This window comes from Mirounga angustirostris, unplaced genomic scaffold (assembly GCF_029215605.1).
Source record: "Mirounga angustirostris isolate CCGP_5_RB_7025 unplaced genomic scaffold, mMirAng1.0.hap1 SCAF_14, whole genome shotgun sequence".
Taxonomy (NCBI): Eukaryota; Metazoa; Chordata; class Mammalia; order Carnivora; family Phocidae; genus Mirounga; species Mirounga angustirostris.
In genome coordinates, this window is record NW_026991722.1 from 83,333,805 (window position 1) to 83,353,990 (window position 20,186).

At 44.1% G+C, this 20,186-nt stretch overlaps 1 protein-coding gene across 1 annotated transcript; it reads right to left on the reverse strand.

Moving 5' to 3' along the window:
• Nucleotides 1-705: 705 nt before the first annotated feature.
• On the reverse strand, nt 706-19,970 carry LOC123852991 (2'-5'-oligoadenylate synthase-like protein 2). Its single transcript, XM_045887484.3, has 6 exons — nt 19,558-19,970; nt 11,465-11,753; nt 10,057-10,232; nt 6,951-7,192; nt 6,320-6,461; nt 706-4,181 (listed from the first exon to the last, which is right to left on the reverse strand). Exons 1-6 carry the CDS (start codon nt 19,753-19,755, stop codon nt 3,708-3,710), a joined length of 1,521 nt encoding a protein of 506 aa, XP_045743440.1. The 5' UTR covers nt 19,756-19,970; the 3' UTR covers nt 706-3,707.
• Nucleotides 19,971-20,186: the final 216 nt, after the last annotated feature.

Genomic DNA, 20,186 nt, shown 5'->3' on the forward strand with positions numbered 1-20,186 from the left:
GAGCCTTGTGTATGCCAGAGGGAAGACGATAATTCATGGCAGAAGGAGCAGCAAGGGCAAAGGTCCTGTGGCGTCAGTGTTGCCTGGTGGGTTTGAGGAATAACAGCATGGCTGGAATGGGATGACCAAAGGGAAAGAGTGCGAGGAGATGAGGTTTAAGTGGTAAAAGGTTGGGGTGCAAATAGTGTAGGATCTTGAAGACCACTAATTAAGACTGACTTTTACTCTGAATGAAATGGGGAGCCATTGGAGAGTTTCAAGCAGAGGAGTGAAATGGCCTGACTTTCATTTTAATGAGATCACACTGGCTGTGGAGTGGGGGGGAGGAGTTTAGATTAAAAGCAGAGGTTGGCGGTGGAGGTGAGAGGGGAGCAGGAGCTCAGTGAAGAAGCTACTGCAATAGTCCCAACAGGAGGGCGCCTGCGTGGCTCAGTTGGTTAAGCATCTGCCTTCAGCTCAGGTCTTGATCTCGGAGTCCTGGGCTCGAGCCCCATGTCAGGCACCCTGTTCGGTGGGGACCCTGCTTCTCCCTCTCCCTCTGCCCCTCCCCCACCCCCTCCTCGTGCTCTCTCTCAAATAAATAAACAAAATCTTAAAAAAAAAAAAAAAAGTCCCAACAGGAGATCCGGCAGCTTGGATCAGGATGGTAGTGGTGCAGGTAGGGAGAAGTTGTATGATTTAATTTTTTTATTATGGAAAATTTCAAACATAAACAAAAGTGGAATAATAAAAGGAACCTCTGTGGACCATCACACAGCTTCCACAATTATCAAACTGAGTAAGGAAAGGGTTAAGGTCTAGGTAGGGAGAGACAGGGAACCCCTGACTAGGCTCTGAGACTATTCCTAGCAGGCAGAAGCTCTAAGACAGGGTGAACCAGAGATAAGGGAACAGACCAGACCACCTGGCCCCGAATGTTAGCGAGTAAGATTCTTTGGCCGCTACAGTGTAATCACAGAAAATGACCAGATCTCAAAGAAATAAGTCATGAAGGGTGTTATCAATAGTCCTTGCCCAACCCAAGACGGCCCAAGAATCTCAAGGCCACAAGCTTCCTGGTCAAGTTTTCAATAAAAGACCAGCCCTAAAAATCCTCAGTGGCAACCGGTGCAGGACCCCTCTCACTCCTGAGAACTTTTTCTTTCCATTCCTGCTCTCACCTTCACTTAATAAACTTTCACTTCACTTCAACCTTTTGTGTCCGTGAGATTCATCCTTCAACTCGGTGAGACAAGAACCCAGCAATCCTGCAACAAAACTGCAGACAATCTTTCAATTATACTCACATCCACATCTCCTCTCCCGTGTTATTTAAGCGTGAATCCTAGACGTCACATCATTTCACTGCTTCTATTTTGAATATAAACAGGTCTTGCTAACGGATAGAATATGATGTGAGGCCAAGGCTGGACTCAAGGACCACTCCGAGGCTTTGGTCTTGACAACTGCAAGGATGGAATTGTCCTTAAGTGAGACAGGAAGGAAAGACTGGGAAGGGCGCAGTGTAGAATACCTCTAAGCCTCGGTATTCTCATCTGTAAGAAGGGAGAGAGGGCATCATTCCTACTCTTCCACCTAAGTTTCCGGGCAGCTGTGAGGATAGGAATCCAATGACATTGTGTCGATAGAGACTCTTGGTGTCAATGCCATGCAGATGCACGGAATTATTAATTTAGTGAGGAATAGAAAAAAAAATTATTGAGTTGCAGAAGCAGATCTTAGTCAAGGCTTTTGGGGCAAAAAAAATACCCCACCTACTCACATTCACTCAATGAGTAGGTGTTCATTCAATTTAGGTCGATGAAAGGATATAGGGGAATTTGATTTTTTTAAAAAGCAGGCAGTTGTCACAGCACCCTACAGTGTCTCTCTCTGGGGCTGTGTGAGCGCTTTTGATTCTCTCTTGCTTTGCGTGGCTCCATTCTCTGTGCGGGGGGAGGTATTTTTACTCATATGTAGACTGGAGCTTGGGCTGCTGTCTTCCGACCGCATTTCTGCTTAGACATTCACCCTCGTTTAACTATACCAGGAAGTACTGTACTTGGCTCCACCCCTCAGGGCTCAAAATCTGAGAGGCTAAATAAAACCAGTAGATGGGAGTCTACGCTAGGTCAGCTGATCGCTCTTGGTCCAATTCGGTTTGGACAGATGAGTGAAGCTTTTGGGTCGGAGCATAGCCTGGTGTACCCACTACAGCATGGGGTGTATATGGGTGAGTGTGGGCAATCAAAGAATGAGACACAGCAGGGGTCATCCCAAACCATGTGGTCTCCAAAATAGCATTGGACTGAGACCCTCACAAAGATAATAGGGAAGAATTCAAAGTCATTCTTTGGTTCATTCGTTTCTTCAGCAAGCATGTGCTGAACACGTGCACCAGGCGGGTAGCATTCTAGACCACGGGGACAAAGGAATAAGGCACTTGTCAAGTCTCATTAGACCAGGGAGACCGATAATCCAACAAAGGAACACAGTGAGGGGCCCAAGTGCTTTCACGGAAGTTTGAATTGGGTGTTGGGCCAGGAAATGACGCGGTTGGCTGGATGGGGCTTCTAGCCATGGTTCTCAAACTTGAGCACGCACCAGAATTACTTGGACAGCTTGTTAAGACACAGATTGCTGAGCCCCACTACCAGAGAACCTGACTCAGGTAAATCTGGGATAGTTGTTGAGAATTTTCATTTCTAAGACATTCCCAGGTGATGTGCTGATTCTGCTGGTCTGGGGTCCATACTTGGAGAATAATGACTTAGAGCTTTGAGGGTTGACAGATGGAAACACGAGGGAAAGGGATAGTTGAGTAGGTCACAGTGTCACGATCCGGCATTCAGTGCTCAGGAGCTGCAAGAGTTTGGGCACATCTGGTGTGTTTTGAGAGTGATGAGGAGAGATTGAGAAGTAAGCAAGGGCTCAATTGTCAAAGACCTTGAAGGCCAAGCAAAAGAACTTGAACTTTATTCTACAGGTAATAGGAGCCATTGGAGGACGTCATGCAGGGAAGGGTACATTCATATTTATGCTTCCGAAAATCACAGCGGTCTGGGTGGAAAAGGGGTGGGTGGGGGAACAGAGCCATAGAAGTCTACATCATGTGCAGCCTGACCATGGGCACTCCTGGGGACCTGTGGCTTTGAAATGGGAGAGCTAGGTTCTTGTTTCACGGAGTTGAAGAATGAATCTCGTGGACAAAGGAGGGTGAGTAAAGTGATAGAGTTTTATTAAGCAAGCGTACAGAAAAAGCTCTCAGGAGTGAGAGGGGTCTCGATGGGGTTGCCACTGAGGGCTTGTAGGCTGGTTTGTTTTTTTTTTTAAAGATGATATTTATTTTTATTTTTTAATTTTTTATTGTTATGTTAATCACCATGCATTACATCATTAGTTTTTGATGTAGTGTTCCATGATTCATTGTGGGCTGGTTTTTTATTGAGAACTGACTGGGAAACTTATGACCTTGAGTTTCTTGTGCAGTCTTGGTTTGAGCATGGACTATTGATAACACCCTTAATGACTCACTTCTTTGAGGTTTGGTCATTTTCTATGATACTGGAGCTGCCAAAGAAAAATACTGCCGACCATCCCAGGCCAGATGGTCTGTTCCCTTATCTCTTGTTCACTCTGTCTTAGTGCTTCTGCCTGCCAGGAATAGTCTCAGAGCCTAGCCAGGGACCCCCTATCTCTCCCTGCCTATACATTAACCCTTTCCTTACTCAGTTTCTCTTCACGAGTATGATAGTGTCACAGTCTTTGATCTGCAGGTCTGAGAGGCTGCGGTGATTCCATAGTATCCGATTCTGGAACTTTAGTACCTGATCCTCCATGTAAGGTCCTCCACCTTCCTCAATCTTTTCTTTCAAGTCACGGATGGAGTCCTCAGGGTGGACGGCATAAGGCTTGCTCTGACCACTAGAGTCCTTCACGAAGACCTGGATCTCAGGAGGGAAGGTCTCCAGCACCCGGACGCTCACCTTAGAGAAGATCCCATAATATGCTAATGTCTGCCGGTTGCTGAGCAGATGCCGCTCCCCTCCCGGCTCCTGGAAGGAGAGACGCTGTTGCCCGCTGAAGCCCCATGTCCTCTTGATCTTGGCTTTCATCTTCCGGATGGGACGGTAGGGGTTCACTGAGAATATCCAGGCCTCCTCTCCTGCCTTTTTCACCGTCACCTGGACATTCCTTGCTGGCTGGAAGGATAAGGATGTCTCACGGTCATGGCTGTTGTCTCCAAAGCCTCCCCTTTCTGCCTAGTGACGGTATAATCTACTGCCTACCAAGATACTTAAGGTAGGAAAAGGTGCTATCGATAATTATCTCAGCCAACAGGCATAAACTGGAACTGTCCCAGGCAGAGCAGAACATTTGGTCATCTTAGGCTTACCGTGGGGTCACCTGACTCACCTGACTTGCCTTCTGACTCACCCTGATCAGAATAACAACTGGCAACAGTTCTTGAAATAACCACTCCTCCTATGTGAAACTATTTTAATGAGTCCCGATCTATCACACGGGGATAACGTTAGCACATATTCCATAGGTACATCATAGGGCTATTCTAGGTTAAATCATTCAACAGATGGAGTCACAGGGACATATGGTCAAGGATATTCATGTAATAGCCAAAGTCTGGAAGCAGCCTAAAAATCTTTCAGTGGGGCAGGGATCCTAAAAGAGAAGGTGCTTTCCTCCATTGGATCATGATATAGCTGTTAATCCAGGGTGACTCGATATCTAGGGCAGTCCACATGTGTGTCCCTTGTCCTGGCATAATAAGCATCACCCCATTTCATGCTCAAAAATATCCTGGTTTGGACTTTATGTTATATGGTCACGCCCTTTTAGGTCTATAGGTGTGGATGTGGAATTGTCTTTCTGATAATTTAATTGAGTAACACAAATAGCCTAATCATTTAAGTAAATAAAAGTAAAAAGGCAAAAGAGTCAGACAGGAATGTGCTAGTGTGTGGGTGGCATATCTATCCACGGAAGGAGATGCAGGATATTGATAAGTGGATGTTGGGGAGAAGGTGGTACCACGAGCCCGGGGATCAGGATTGGAGGGCAACCTACTTTAGTTGTCTGTTCTTTCCAACAGTTTGATTTTTTATTCTTTGCTGAACATGTGTGTTACTTTTTCACAAAACAATAATATTAAAAAAGGTGATGGGGAGGGTTCTTAGCAAGAGTTGGAAGACTGTTCAGTGAATCTTGCTTCGTGGGAGCCTCCCGATCCACTGGACATGCCAGTCAAAGGGCCAGGGCTGGGTGGCGGGTCCTTCCCATGCGTGAGTTATCCACCTTGCTGAAGCTGCTGCAGATCTGCCTTTGAGGCAAGCCTCAGGATTTCCCTGCAGGCTATGAAATGTGGGACTGGCAACAAGATTTCTCGGGGAGTAGCAGGTTAGGGAAATGAGATCCCTCTTAGTTGAGCTGATAGCAACATCCTGGTCTTTGAACCCTGGATTCCTACAGAGTGTTCAGACCCGGGACTCCCGTGGTCGTGTCAGGGAAAGCCGTGCACAGTGGGGTCGCACAAGTGACGTTGCTGTCTGCAGTGGAATCCAGTGCTCCTTACTGATCATTTCTGGAGCATCTATTAAATCTCTCTCTCTCTCACTTTTTTTTTTTTAAAGATTTTATTTATTTATTTGAGAGAGAGCGAATGAGAGACAGAAAGCATGAGAGGGAGGAGGGTCAGAGGGAGAAGCAGACTCCCCGCCGAGCAGGGAGCCCGATGCGGGACTCGATCCCGGGACTCCAGGATCATGACCTGAGCCGAAGGCAGTCGCTTAACCAACTGAGCCACCCAGGCGCCCTCTCTCACTTTTTAAATAAAGCTTATTTTTAAATTTTTTTAGTAATCTCTACACCCAACACAGGGCTTGAACCCACAACCCCGAGAGCAAGAGTCGCATGCTCTTTGACTGAGCCAGCTAGGTACCTCTTAAATCTCTTTTTTGGACAGCAAGAAGTTGAGCTTTCAACAACCCATAATAGGGAAAATGTTACCCCACAGGGTGTACGTATGTGATAAATTCTTTGATTACATCTCTCTAATGGTTACAGAGCAGGGCAGAAACTGACTGCCCATTTCATGGATGAAAGAACTGAGGCCCAGATTCTCAGAGCAGAAGGGGAAGACTTGAATACCTGGTTGGCTGGGACATCTCCATGGAGGGGGATGTTAACCTGTCCTGGGGTCTTAGAGGTGCTGTGGCCAGAAGTTGAGGGGATTCACCGGTGTGTGTGTGTGTGTGTGTGTGTGTGTGTGTGTGTGTGAAGTAAGGTCAGCAGTGAGTTGACTGAGGGGTGGGGGTGATCGTACCTGTACATGCCAGCGCTGGCTGGGGTCTTCAGTCCAGCAGCAGGCCTGCCTCAGGCAGTGAACAGCTTCTCTGGCCACCAGGTCCCATCTCTTTTTACTTCCCAGGTTGTTGGTAGGATCAGCTGGGTCCAGGATAACTGGCCTGGGAGAGAGAAAGGGAGTGGATCTCCATCACACTTAGGACTCTGGTCTCTGTCATTCAAGTCTGTGGGACTGTGCATGCCTCTGTGTAGGGAGGCCTTCCTGCAACCAAACCTCTTGGTTCATGATTAGAGGTGTAACCCAAGTTGGCCCAATCAGAGTGAATCTCGGGGATTCTGCTTAGAAGGCTAGGGCAAAGGTGCTCTCCCTGTTGTAGTGGAAGGGATGAGTGCAGATGAGAAGATTGGAACTGATGTATTCATGTTAGCCTGAATTCAAAGGCAAAACCCAGGGAAGGGCAGGGCTGAGCGATTTCACAGAATGGGACCCTGATGAATTAGCGAACATCTGGATCACACCATACCTGAAGCTTCATTTATTCTTGGAATTCTCAGTTACAAAAGCCAGTAAATTCCCCTTGTTTAAAAAACTGTATGAGTTGGGTTTTCTGTTCCTTGCTGCTGAAAATAATGCCACCCAACACACTCACCTGCATTCCTTCAACTGTTGTTTGAGATAGATTCTGACAGTCTCATTTTGGAAATCATAGTACTTGGTCCAATATATGCAGATGTTTTCATAATCTATGAGGAGTTCCATCACAGCTCTAAACCCTTCACCCAGGTTGAAGCTGTCGCTTTTGCCTGTACCTATTTCCCAGGCATAGATGGTCAGTAGCTCCAGAGCATATTTTGGGGGCAATGCTGAGTTTTGATATTTAGGTTTCAAGTACTGCGGGGTTGGGGGGAAAGGGGGGGAGAGAATAAATATGAGATGCTATCCTGGAAATTGAGAATTTCCAGGTTTCTCTGTTTCCAGATCCCAGTAATACTTTGTCAATTTAGGGAACGCCTGGCTGGCTCAATTGATAGAACATGGGACTCTTGACTTCAGGGTTGTGAGCTCAAGCCCCCTGTTAGGTGTAGCACTTGCTTAAAAATAAATAAATAAAAATAATAAAGAAAAGAACTACTTTGTCAACTCCATTTTACATCTGGATTATGCAGCATGTCCATGAAATTTGAAATGGGTCTAGCAGCTTGGTTTCTAGATGGATTACATCCTGCAGCCATCAAAATTTCAAATTGAAGCCTCTCATGGACCTTCTGGGCCTCATCAATCTATGTTTTTGAGTTGGAATGGGGGAGGCAATGCAATATAGTGAATACAGGATCTAATTAAAGAAGATAAAAACACACAGACACACTGAAAATATAACACAAAATCAGAACGAATGGAAAGATGGAGAAAGAGTAGTGTGTGAAATTTTCAGTTCTTTAAAAATTAATTTAGAAATTTATTGCAATTACAGTTTGAATCCCACCAGTTTTTTAGTGGGAGATAAATGATCTTAAGATTCAAATACAGTAATAAATGCTTAGGAAATCCAAGAAAATTGTGAGAAAGAAAAATAGAGAGGTTGGTATTTGTTTTCTCAGATATGTCTTATAAAGCAGTTGTCACAAAAACAGTATGTTTTTGGTGTCAGAATAAACAATAGCCAAGTGTAACAGAATGGCTAGCCCAGAACTAGTTCCCAGTAGATACAAAAACTTAACAAAGACTGACAAGGGTGATGCAAGATGGGAAAAAAATGCATAATCCAACAAATGATGCTGGCACAATTTGTCCACCATCTAGAAGAAAATAAGCGTGATCCTACTGTTGCACCAAATACCAAAATAGTTTACAAATGGAGTGAAAGGATATATGAAACATAGTAGAAAAAAACTAAAAGACCACCTACACACTGTGAGCAAGATAGAAAACCCACAACCTAGAAAAGTCAGACCTATTTGTGTGTGTGTGTTTTTAAGTAATCTCTACACCCAGTGTGGGGTTTGAACACATGACCCCAAGATCAAGTCTCACACTCCTTCAACTGAGCCAGCCATCTGCCCCTCTTTGTGTATTTTATTTTATTTAAAGATTTATTTATTCATTTTAGACAGACACAGAGAGAGAGATCGAGTGAGCATGGGGAGGGGCAGAGGAAGAGGGAGAGAGAGAATCCTCCAGCAGACTCCCCGCTGAGCACGAAGCCTGACTGGGGGCTGGATCCCAGGACCCAAGACCCATGACCTGAGCTGAAGTCAGGAGGCTGCCCCTCAGCTGACTAAGTTACCACCCCTTTGTGTATTTTAAACATTAGAAATAATTATATTGTCAGAGATACTATAATTAAGGTCCATAGAGGAGTGATCTATTGGTGAAAACATTTGCAACACATGAGAAATAATAGTAAATATCTACATAATTTACAAAAAGGCCTTAAAACTGATACGGAAGACAAAAGACCCAATGGAAAAAGATGCAAAATACATTAACAGGTTAACTCCCCAAAGTTCAACTCCAGAGGTCTCATTTTGGAAATCATAGTACTTGCATAGTACTTTACATTTTTGCAAAGGGTGGACTACAGGGTGGGCAAAGGGTGGGCATGAGCAGTGTGAACAAAAAAAGAGGAATGAAGGCATAGTCTCCAAAAATGTTTTTGGTGTCATTTCATGTGAATTTTACCTTCTTTTTTATACTTTTTTTTTATTATTTGAATTTTTCACGAGCCCAATGTAATATTCAAATAACCAGAAAAAGTGATTATTACGCAAATTATTATTATGATGAAATAAATTATTATTCTAAAAACTAGCCTTGTTGATTAAGAGCACACAACTGGGCACCTTTGTGTTCAAATCTCAGCCCAACTTTAGCCCTTGAGCCTCAGTTTTCTCATCCCCGAAATGGGGCTAATATATAATACCTACATTACAGAGCTGTTGGAAACGGGGAGAAAAAAATATGCAGAGCACTCAGTATAGATCACGGAAGACAATTAATGCTCAATAAACAGTAGCTTTCTTCTCATTGCTGTTATATGAAATGCCTGAGCTCTGAAGTCTGTGGAAAATCACACTGGTGGGTCGCCTGAGGTGGCTCAGTCCCTTACGCATCTGACTCGATCTTGGCTCAGGTCTTGATCTCAGGGTTGTGAGATGGAGCCCTGCCTTGGACTCCTCACTCGGCTGGGAGTCTGCTTGAGATTCTCCCCGCCACCCACCCACCGCCCCAAGCAGGCACTTTCTCTCTATATATACATAAAAAAGGAGGGGCACCTGGGTGGCTCAGTTGGTTAAGCGTCTGCCTCCAGCTCAGGTCATGATCCCGGGGTCCTGGGATCCAGCCCCGCATCGGGCTCCCTGCTCTCTGCCCCTCACACCGCTCAGGCTCTCTCTGTCCCTCTCTCTCTCTCAAATAAACAAATAAAATCTTTTTTTTTTTTTTTAAGATTTTATTTATTTGAGACAGAGAGCATGAGAGGGAGGAGGGTCAGAGGGAGAAGCAGACTCCCTGCCGAGCAGGGAGCCCGATGCGGGACTCGATCCCGGGACTCCAGGATCATGACCTGAGCCGAAGGCAGTCGCTTAACCAACTGAGCCACCCAGGCGCCCTAAACAAATAAAATCTTAAAACAAAATGTTAGCAGGCGCCCGCCCTCTCTCTTGTCCCTGCACCTCCCAGCCCGGCACCTCCCAGCCCCGCAGCCCGCCGGCGCTGCAGCCGGCCCCGCTCCCCCCAGCCCGGCTCCCAGCCCGCACCTGCAGATACCAGTGTTTCACCAGCCGCAGGAGGTCCTTTAGCTTAACAGGTCGACTTTTCACGAAGTGCCTCTGCAACTCTGTGAAGCTTGGCGAGAACTCTCCAGGCGTGGCACCACTGGTTATTAAGTGTTCATAGATTTCCGGTGAGGGTTTAGAGTCCGGGCAAAAATGTCCTGGGAGAGAAAAGGACCTGGTTCGAGAAAATCCACCCTCTGAGGAGAGGAAGTTGGGAAAAAACTGGTAGGTGTAGAGGGCTCGTAAATTATCTCAGGCAGTCCTCACTACTGCATTCTTTTTCCCATTTTATATCAAAACAGGTGGAAGTTTATGGGGTTTGGTAGCCTCCTCAAAAGTCACAGAGATTTTATTTTTATTTTTATTTTTTAAAAGATTTTATTTATTTGAGAGAGAGAGAGAGAGCGCGCACATGAGAGGGGGGAGGGTCAGAGGGAGAAGCAGACTCCCTGCCAAGCAGGGAGCTCGATGCGGGACTCGATCCTCGGACTCCAGGATCATGACCTGAGCCGAAGGCAGCCGCTTAACCGACTGAGCCACCCAGGCGCCCCAAAAGTCACAGAGATTTTAAATAACTGGCATTGGCCAAAGACGTACCATGTGTCAGGCACTGGGCTAAGCTCATGGAATCCTTAGAAGAGCTCCATGAAGTAGGTAAAATTACGTGGAACCATAAGGAGTGCCATTTTTGTGGATCAAACATGGTCAAATATTGTCAATTTCCTATGGTTCAACCTGATATTATCCCATTTAACAGGTTGGTACATTGAGTCTTAGAGGTGTTAGATACCTTATCCAAGAACACAGTAAGTCTTTTTTTTTTTATTTTAAGATTTTATTTATTTGACAGAGAGAGAGACACAGTGAGAGAGGGAACACAAGCAGGGGGAGTGGGAGAGGGAGAAGCAGGCTTCCCGCTGAGCAGTGAGCCGGATGTGGGGCTAGATCCCAGAACCCTGGGATCATGACCTGAGGGGAAGGCAGACGCCTAACACCTGAGCCACCCAGGTGCCCCCACGGTAAGTCTTAAAGCTAAAATTAAAGGACATTAAGAGCCCTGTTTTTAAAATGACTCCAATCTAATGCTAACCCCAAAGATCTTGAAGTGCTTGCTTGCTCTGGTGTTTCCCAGAGGGTCAGAGAAGAGTCTCCTCCTTGGGCTGGGTGGGAGTCCAGAAGTCCCCTATCTCCCCAACATGGGACATGGCAGCACATGAGTTTATGGAAGGACTTAACTTCAAGATACAGCTCTAGTTGCAGCCCCCCAGAGAAAAAAAGCAAACTCTACTCTTTCTCCCCTGGTTTCCACTTTCCTAAACCTCCCCCAAGGCCAGGTTGGTGAAGGGCCCCTGACTAGCTTCTCTGGTCCCAAACCCATCATTGTCTTTACCCAGAGCATCATAGGCCGGGAGCACATCCACTCCAATGGCTTCACTGTTCCTCCTGGGCTGGACCTGGAAGGACAGGGAGCGGGGGACCCTGCTCATCTCTCTCCGCGGGACCATGGTGATGCTGTAGGCCAGGTTCCTGCTGTACTGAGTCAGTCTCTCCTCGATGAAGCTGATGATCAATCCGCGGTGCTCTGCCTGGTCTTGGAAGCTGGGGAAACAGCTCAAGAACAAGACCATGTCCACATCGGAGCTGTAGTTCAACGTCGTTCCCTTCCCAGAGGAGCCACCCTGTGGAGGAAATTAATATTGAAGCTTCACCTCCCTTGGAGCCTGAAGCTTTGAGGTTGGGGTGAAGCCAGAGGCACCCATATTAGGCTGTTTACGTAGGTGCCAAAAGGAGCCCTTGGTCTCCTCCATACGTGGTGGACTTTGCTGACCTCATCTTTTCATTGATTTAGACAAAATAAGTACATGATTAACTATTCAAAGGATATAAATGAAATGTAAAACTCCACTGCACCTGAGGCCTTAAGCTCCTTCTGCAGAGGCACCCATAGTTACCAGCTTGTTACATATCATTCCAGAGACGTTTGATGCCTAAACCCATGGTGTCCAATATGATAGCCAAGAGCTACATGTGGCTATTTACATTTGAATGAGATGAAATTTATAAATTCAGTTTCTCAGCCATACTAGCTTCAGTTCAAGTGCTCAACAGCCACCCACAGAGAGTGATGGGCAGCGCATGTGCAGAACATTTCCATCACTAGGAAATTTCTATTGGACAGCTCTGGCCTAGACAGACATACTTTTACATATATATTTTGTATATACATCTTGTGTGTGTATGCACAAGTATATTTTTTGGACATTGCGTGTGTGTTCATGTGTGTATATGCAAGGATGCTGGAAACAGTGCATCAGTACCATGCGTGTTCATAGAATGAGGCCCAGCCGTAGCCTTGAAAGGTGCATCATAAATCTTTCCTCCTGGATAAGAAACAAGCAGGAAAAGGAATTTAGATGTCATGGATAAGCATCCAAATTCATGGACAAGGTGATGATGGAGTTTCCCCCATTAGAGGGGGACTGAGGATGATCGAAAGTCCTGCCTGCCCTTAGTTCATTTGCAAATGATCTTCCTTTTGCCTGGTCCTTTCCCCCACTTAGTGCTGATGCCCTTGCAGAGAATCAACTAGAAAACTACATGTTCCTAATATTTGGTCAAAAGAAATCTCAACAAGAACAGCAGAAATTATTCCCTCTTTATCCAAAGTGTAGAAAGGCAGACACTGTCCTGGGGAATGCTAGTTTTAAAGACTCCCACATTTCAGTGGTTGTTGCTGATGCCTGCAAAGCACCTTCAACCTCTAAATCCCCGCAGTTCTGAGGGGCTGTCTCTGCTCCTTGTCTGGATAAGTAACACTGAAATGAACATGTCCTCTGAGGAAGGATACCTGGGGGTCTCCTTTAGTAGGCAGGGAAGGGGGCTGGCCCTTCTCCCCTCTCCCATATACAATAAGTTGTTTTTTATTTTGAAATAATTATAGATTTACAGGAAGATAGTTTAGAGAGGTCTGCTGGGCTCTTCATCCAGTTTCCTCCCAGGGGTCACATCTTATGCAAATATAGCCAGGAAATCAACACTGATACAATGTATGGAGTTCTAAGACATTTTATCATATGTGTAGATTCCTATAGTCACCACTGAAATCAAGATATAGAACTATTCCATTCTATTTTCTCCTTCAACTCCTTTAGAGTCGCACCCACCTCCCTCCCCAGACCATCCCCAAACCCTAGAAACCACTAATCTGTTTTCCATTTCCATAATCCTGTCATTTCGAGATTGAAACAAATGCAATCATACTGTATGTGACTTATAATTTTTATTTATTTTTATTTAAATTCAATTAACATATAATGTATTATTGGTTTCAGAGGTAGAGGTTAGTGATTTATCAGTCTTATATAATACCCAGTGCTCATTACATCATGTGCCCTCCTTAATGTCCATCACCCAGTTACCCTATCCCCCTCCCCCTCCCCTCCAGCAACCCTCAGTTTGTTTCCTGAGATTAAGGGTCTCTTATGGATTGTCTCCCTTTCTGATTTCATCTTGTTTCATTTTTTCCTCTCTTCCCCTATGATCCTGTTTTGTTTCTTAAATTTCACATATCAGCGAGATCACATGATAATTATCTTTCTCTGATTGACTTATTTTGCTTAGCATAACACCCTCTAGTTCCATCCACGTTGTTGCAAATGGCAAGATTTCTTTCTTTCTTTTTTTTGCTGGCTGAGTAGTATGCCATTGTATATATATACACCACAACTTCTTTATCCTTTCATCTGTTGATGGACATCTAGGCTCTTTCTATAGTTTGGCTATTGTGGACATTGCTGCTATAACCATTGGGGTGCAGGTGCCCCTTCGGATCACTACATTTGTATCTTTGGGGTAAATACCCAGTAGTGCAATTGCTGGGTCGTAGGGTAGCTCTATTTTCAACCTTTTGAGGAACCTCCATATTGTTTTCCAGAGTGGATGCACCAGCTTGCATTCCCACCAACAGTGTAGGAGGGTTCCCCTTTCTCTGAATCCTTGCCAACATCTGTCATTTCCTGAGTGGTTAATTTTAGCCATTCTGACTGGTGTGAGGTGGTATCTAGCCTTGTATCTCCCTGATGCTGAGTGATGGTGAGCATTTTTTTCATGTGCTGTTGGCCATTTGTATGTCTTCTTTGGAGAAATGTCTATTCATGACTTCTGGCCATTTCTTGATTGGATTATTGTTCTTTGGGTGTTGAGTTTGATAGGTTCTTTATAGATCTTGGATACTAGCCCTTTATCTGTTCAGGTTTTCTATTTCTTCCTGTTTCAGTTTTGGTAGTTTATACGTCTCTAGGAATGCATCCATTTCTTCCAGATTTCCTAATGTGTTGGCATATAGTTACTCATAGTATGTTCTTATAATTGTTTGTATTTCTTCAGTGTTGGTTGTGATCTCTTTTGTTCATGATTTTATTTATTTGGGTCCTTTCTCTTTTCTTTTTGATAAGTCTGGCCAGGGGTTTATCAATCTTATTAATCCTTTCAAAGAATCAGCTCCTAGTTTCATTGATCTGTTCTACTGTTCTTTTGGTTCCTATTTCATTGATTTCTGCTCTGGTCTTTATTATTTCTCTTCTCCTGCTAGGTTTAGGCTTTATTTGCTGTTCTTTCTCCAGCTCCTTTAGGTGTAAGGTTAGGTTGTGTATTTGGGAACTTTCTTGTTTCTTGAGAAAGGCTTGTATTGCTATATACTTTCCTTAGGACCACCTTTGCTGCATCCCAAAGGTTTTGAACAGTTGTGTTTTCATTTTCATTTGTTTCCATGAATTTTTTAAATTATTTAATTTCCTGGTTGACCCATTCATTCTTTAGTAGGATGCTCCTTAGCCTCCATGTATTTGAGTTCTTTCCAAATTTCTTCTTGTGATTGAGTTCCAGTTTCAAAGCATTGTGGTCAAAAATATGCAGGGAATGATCCCAATCGTTTGGTACCAGTTGAGACCTGATTTGTGACCCAGTATGTGATCTATTTTGGAGAATGTTCCATGTGCACTTGAGAAGAGTGTGTATTCTGTTGCTTTAGGATAGAATGTTCTGAATATATGTGTGAAGTTCATCTGGTCCAGTGTGTCATTCAAAGCCCTTGTTTCCTTGTTGATCTTCTGCTTAGATGATCTGTCCATTGCAGTGAGTGGGGTGTTAAAGTCCCCTACTATTATTGTATTATCAATGCATTTCTTTAATTTTGTTAATTGGTTTACACACTTGGCTTTTCCCAGGTTAAGGGCAGAAATATTTACAATTGTTACATCTTCTTGTTGGATAGATCCTTTAATTATGTTATAGAGTCCTTCCTCATCTCTTATTACAGTCTTTGGTTTAAAATCTAACTTGTCTGATATAAGGATTGCCACCCCAGCTTTCTTTTGATGTCCATTAGTATGATAAATTGTTTTCGGGCGCCTGGGTGGCTCAGTTGGTTAAGCGACTGCCTTCGGCTCAGGTCATGATCCCGGAGTCCCAGGATCGAGTCCCACATCGGGCTCCCTGCTCGGTGGGGAGTCTGCTTCTCCCTCTAACCCTTCCCCCTCTTGCGCTCTCTCTCTCACTCTCTCTCTAATAAATAAATTAAAAAAAATTGTTTTCCACCTCCTCACTTTAGATCTGGAGGTGTCTTTGGGTCTAAAACGAGTCTCTTGGGGCACCTGGGTGGCTCAGTTGGTTAAGCGTCTGCCTTCGGCTCAGGTCTTGATCCTAGGGTCCTGGGATCAAGCCCTATGTTGGGCTCTCTGCTCTGTGGAGCCTGCTTCTCCCTCTCCCTGCCACTCCCCCTGCTTGTGCTCTCTCTCTCTCTGTCAAATAAATAAATAAAACCTTAAAAAAACCCAAAATGAATCTCTTGCAGACAGCATATCGATGGGTCTTACTTTTTTATCCAATCTGATACCCTGTGTTTTGATTGGGACATTTAGCTCATTTACATTCAGGGTAACTACTGAAAGATATGAATTTAGTGCCATTGTATTACCTGTAAAGTCACTGTTTCTGTATATTGTCTGTTCCTTTCTGGTCTCTGCTACTTTTGGTCTCTCTCTTCACTTAAAGAATCCCTTTTAAGATTTCTTGGAAGGCTGGTTTGGTGATCACAAATTCTTTTAGTTTCTGTTTGTCCGGGAAGCTTTTTATTTCTCCTTCCATTCTGAATGACATCCTAGCTGGAAAAAGTATTCTTGGCTGCATATTTTTCTCATTTAGCACCCTGAATATATCATGCCAGTCCTTTCTGGCCTGCCAGGTCTCTATGGATAGGTCTGCTGCCAGTCTAATGTTTTTACCCCTGTAGGTTACAGACCTCTTGTCCTGAGATGCTTTCAGGATTTTCTCTTTGTCTCTGAGATTTGCAAGTTTCACTATTATATGTTAGGGTGTTGACATATTTTTATTGATTTTAAGGGGGGGTTCTCTGTGCCTCCTGGACATGGATGCCTATTTCCTTCCCCAGATTAGGGAAGTTCTCTGATATAATTTGCTCCAATACACCTTCTGCCCCTCTCTCTCTTTATTCTTCTTCTGGGATCCCAATTATTCTAGTATTGTTTTGCTTTATGGTGTCTCTTATCTCTTGAATTCTCCCCTCATGATGCAGTAGTTGTCTCTTTTTTTCAGCTTCTTTATTCTCCATTATTTGGTCTTCTGTATCACTAATTCTCTCTTCTGCCTCATTTATTCTAGCAGTTAGGGCCTCCACTTTTTTTTTTTTTAAGATTTTTATTTATTTATTTGAGAGAGAGACAGACAGAGATAGTGAGAAGAGAGCATGAGCAGGGAGGAGAGAGAGAAGCAGGCTCCCCGATGTGGGACTCGATCCCAGGACCCTGGGATCATGACCTGAGCCGAAGGCAGATGCTTAACCGACTGAGCCACCCAGGGCCTCCACTTTTGATTGCACCTCATTAATAGCCTTTTTTATATTGACTTGATTAAATTTTAGTTCTCTTATTTCTCCAGAAAGGTATTCTGTAATGTCTTCTATGCTTTTTCCAAGCCCAACTAGTATCTTTATAATCATTATTCTGAATTCTAGTCCCAACATCTTTTGTCCATACTGATTCCGTCCCTGGCAGTCAGTACTGCCTCTGGTTCTCTTTTTTGAGATGAGTTTTTCCATCTTGTCATTCTGACCAGAGAAGAAGAGATGAACAAGAGAACCAAATACTAAAATGGCAACAACAACCCCAGAGAAATATACACTAAACAAATTAGAAGAGTCCCGAAACTGGAAAAAAAAAGAGAGAGAGAGAGAGAGAGAGAGAGAGAGAAAATATTATTAGACAGGTGAATGGAATAGAGCAATACACTGGATAATGTGTGTATTTTGGTTTGTTTGTTAAAAAACTAGATCCCAAAATTGTAAAGAAAGAAAAATATATATGTACAAAAATAAAATTAAATACAATGAAAGAACAGAATGTAACTGTAAAAATGAAAATAAAAAGACACAGAGAAAAAAGAAAACAAACAAAAAAAGAAGGAATATAAACAGATAGGTGGACAGAACAGAACAATACACTGTATCCTGAGTGTATTTTTTTTTTTTTTTAAAGATTTTATTTATTTATTTGACAGAGAGAGACACAGCGAGAGAAGGAACACAAGCACGGGGAGTGGGAGAGGGAGAAGCAGGCTTCCCGCCGAGCAGGAAGCCCGATGTGGGGCTCGATCCCAGGACCCTGGGATCATGACCTGAGCCGAAGGCAGACGCTTAACGACTGAGCCACCCAGGCACCCTATCCTGAGTGTATTTTGTTCAGTTTGTTAGAAGAAACTACATCTCAAAATTGTAAAGAAATAAAAACGTGTGTGTGTGTGTGTGTATATGTATATATATATAGTTAAATACATTGAAAGGATAGAATGTAACTGTAAAGATTAAAATTAAAAAAGACTTTTAACAAAAGAAAACAAAAACAAAAAAGAAGCAAAAAAAAAAAAAAAAAAAAAAGAGAGAGAGAGAATATGATCAGACAGGTGAAGAGAACAGAACCCTACCCTAGATTCTGGGTGTATTTTGGTCTGTTAGAAGAAACTGCATCCCTAAATTGTAAAGAAAGAAAAACTTGTATGTATATATATAAAAATAAAATTAAAAACAATGAAAAGATAGAATGTAACTATAAAAACGAAAATTAAAAAAGATTTTAAAAAGAGTTGGTAAAATAAGAAATTGGTTGAAAAAGGAAAGAGAAAAAAAATTAAAGTCAAAAGACTAAAGAATCACTGGGGAAAAGCCGTGAATTCTATGGCTGTATTCCCCTAGTGCTGGAGTTTTGCAGTTCTCTTTGAACGGTAAACTTGGTAAACTTGGTCTTGGCCAGATGTTCTTGCTGATCTTCTGGGGGAGAATAAAGCTCCTGGAGAGGGAGTGTCCCCTAGAGGTTTGCTGTTTTGTTGTTCCAATCCAGGGTTTTTTTATAAACTCTTTTGCAGAACTATCTTGAGCATCCTGAGTGTGGGCCCCCTGTGGATTGGCTACTAAGCTGTGCCAATCAGGGCTTTGATCATGCACCTGTCTACCTATCAGGTTATTGTTACCATGTTGGAGACCAACTTGTGATAGTGACCAATGTTTTGTGGTTAATGGTTTTGTTTCAGGATATTTTGTAAGAGTCACTCCTACAGAGGCTGTTAGACAGGATGCTACTGTGGTCTTGTCTAAGCTGTAAAACAGGATGCTAGCACGGTTTTGTCTTAGTTGTCCTGGCTCCCTGTTTTCTTGTTGGGGACCCTGGCCCTGACTACCTAAGTGTCCAATTAGCTCCTAACAATACCACCCCCAGGTAAGGCTTGATTTACTTAAGAAATTAGATATATGAAAATTAAGGGAAGCCTCACAAAAAGGAGTCTGAGGCCAGAGGGGGAGGCCATAGGGGGAGTGGTACCAACACCAATTATAGGAATTGTCAATTACAGACCAGACCCCAACAGAATTGTAAACAGGAAAGAAACATCAATTACAGGCCCCAACAAGAGCCTTTAGAGCAAGAGCTAGAGAGTACGAGAGAGAGCACGATCAGAGGGAGGGGCAGAGAGGTAGGGAGAGGGAGGACTCCATGCTGAGAGTAGAGCCCCAGTGGGGCTCTATCTCCCCATCTCCTGACCCTGAGATCATGACCCGAGCAGAAACCAAGAGTCCCATACTTAACCAACTGAGCCACCCAGGCGCCCCTACAGGTTTTCTTAAACAAGAAACAAACACATAAATTTTATAAGAGACCTGTTATTCATATTCCACCTGTCACCCTGGCAATCAGCTGGATCCCCAATAATCATCATCATCCTGATCAGCATCATCCTTCAGATTTGTAGGATAATTTACAGTTTAAAAGCACTTTCCCCCAGTTTATCTCATCTATTCCTTACAATAGATCTGGATTAAAGAGGGGGAGTCCAGAGATGAAATGAACCTCCCCAAGGTTACATGGTCCCCAAGCAACAGGGCTGGGGTTCAAACTCAATCTTAAGTCCCCAGGTGCTCACCTTCACCACCTTCAGCACCCTGACTTCCTGGTCTAGAACCAGCTCATCTCGGAAGCACTGTTCCCGGAAGAAACGCTCAATTCTCTGCCAGGCATCCTTCACTTCCTCCTTCCAGTTCCCCTCGGGCTTAAGGTTCTGCTCCACGAAGGCAGACAACATGTCTGCCGGGGTGTCATACAGGGTCTGAAAGAGTGCCATCTCTATCAGCCCAGGCGGCCCCTCGGGATAAATTCTCCCGGCTTCCGCCTTGCCCTGTAAGGAGGGCTAGCCTTTCTCCAGAGGCTGAAGGGCTGGGGAGCACCTTCTATCCCTCCTCAGGCCCACAAGCCTGTTCCTTCCGATTCCTTCCTGCTCACGTCTTTTGGAAACCAAAAGTGAATTTGTTGAACTGTAGTTTTCTTTCCCTTTAAGGCTGTCAGGGGAAAAGGGCTGAGTGTGGAGCCAAGCGCCCTCTGCAGATCACTCACAGACTCTCAGTGTGAGCATTTCCTCCCGGGGCCTGGAGCCGGCCTCCCTACCCCCATGCCCCATTTCCTGCTGCTTGGAGGGGAGACCCCCCAACCCCTACAGGAGCTGGATTGTGTCCACCTCTGGGGGTAAGGAGGTGCTGATGCCTGGGCGAGAAGGTG

Excerpts from the sequence above, each read along its gene's own strand:
- LOC123852991 (XM_045887484.3), bottom strand. The coding sequence starts at position 19,755 with ATGGCACTCTTTCAGACCCTGTATGACACCCCGGCAGACATGTTGTCT. Across the intron at positions 11,754-19,557 it reads GGGTGCTGAAGGTGGTGAAG|GGTGGCTCCTCTGGGAAGGG; the intron begins GTGAGCACCTGG and ends TTTCCTCCACAG. Across the intron at positions 6,462-6,950 it reads CAACAGTTGAAGGAATGCAG|GCCAGTTATCCTGGACCCAG; the intron begins GTGAGTGTGTTG and ends TCTCTCTCCCAG.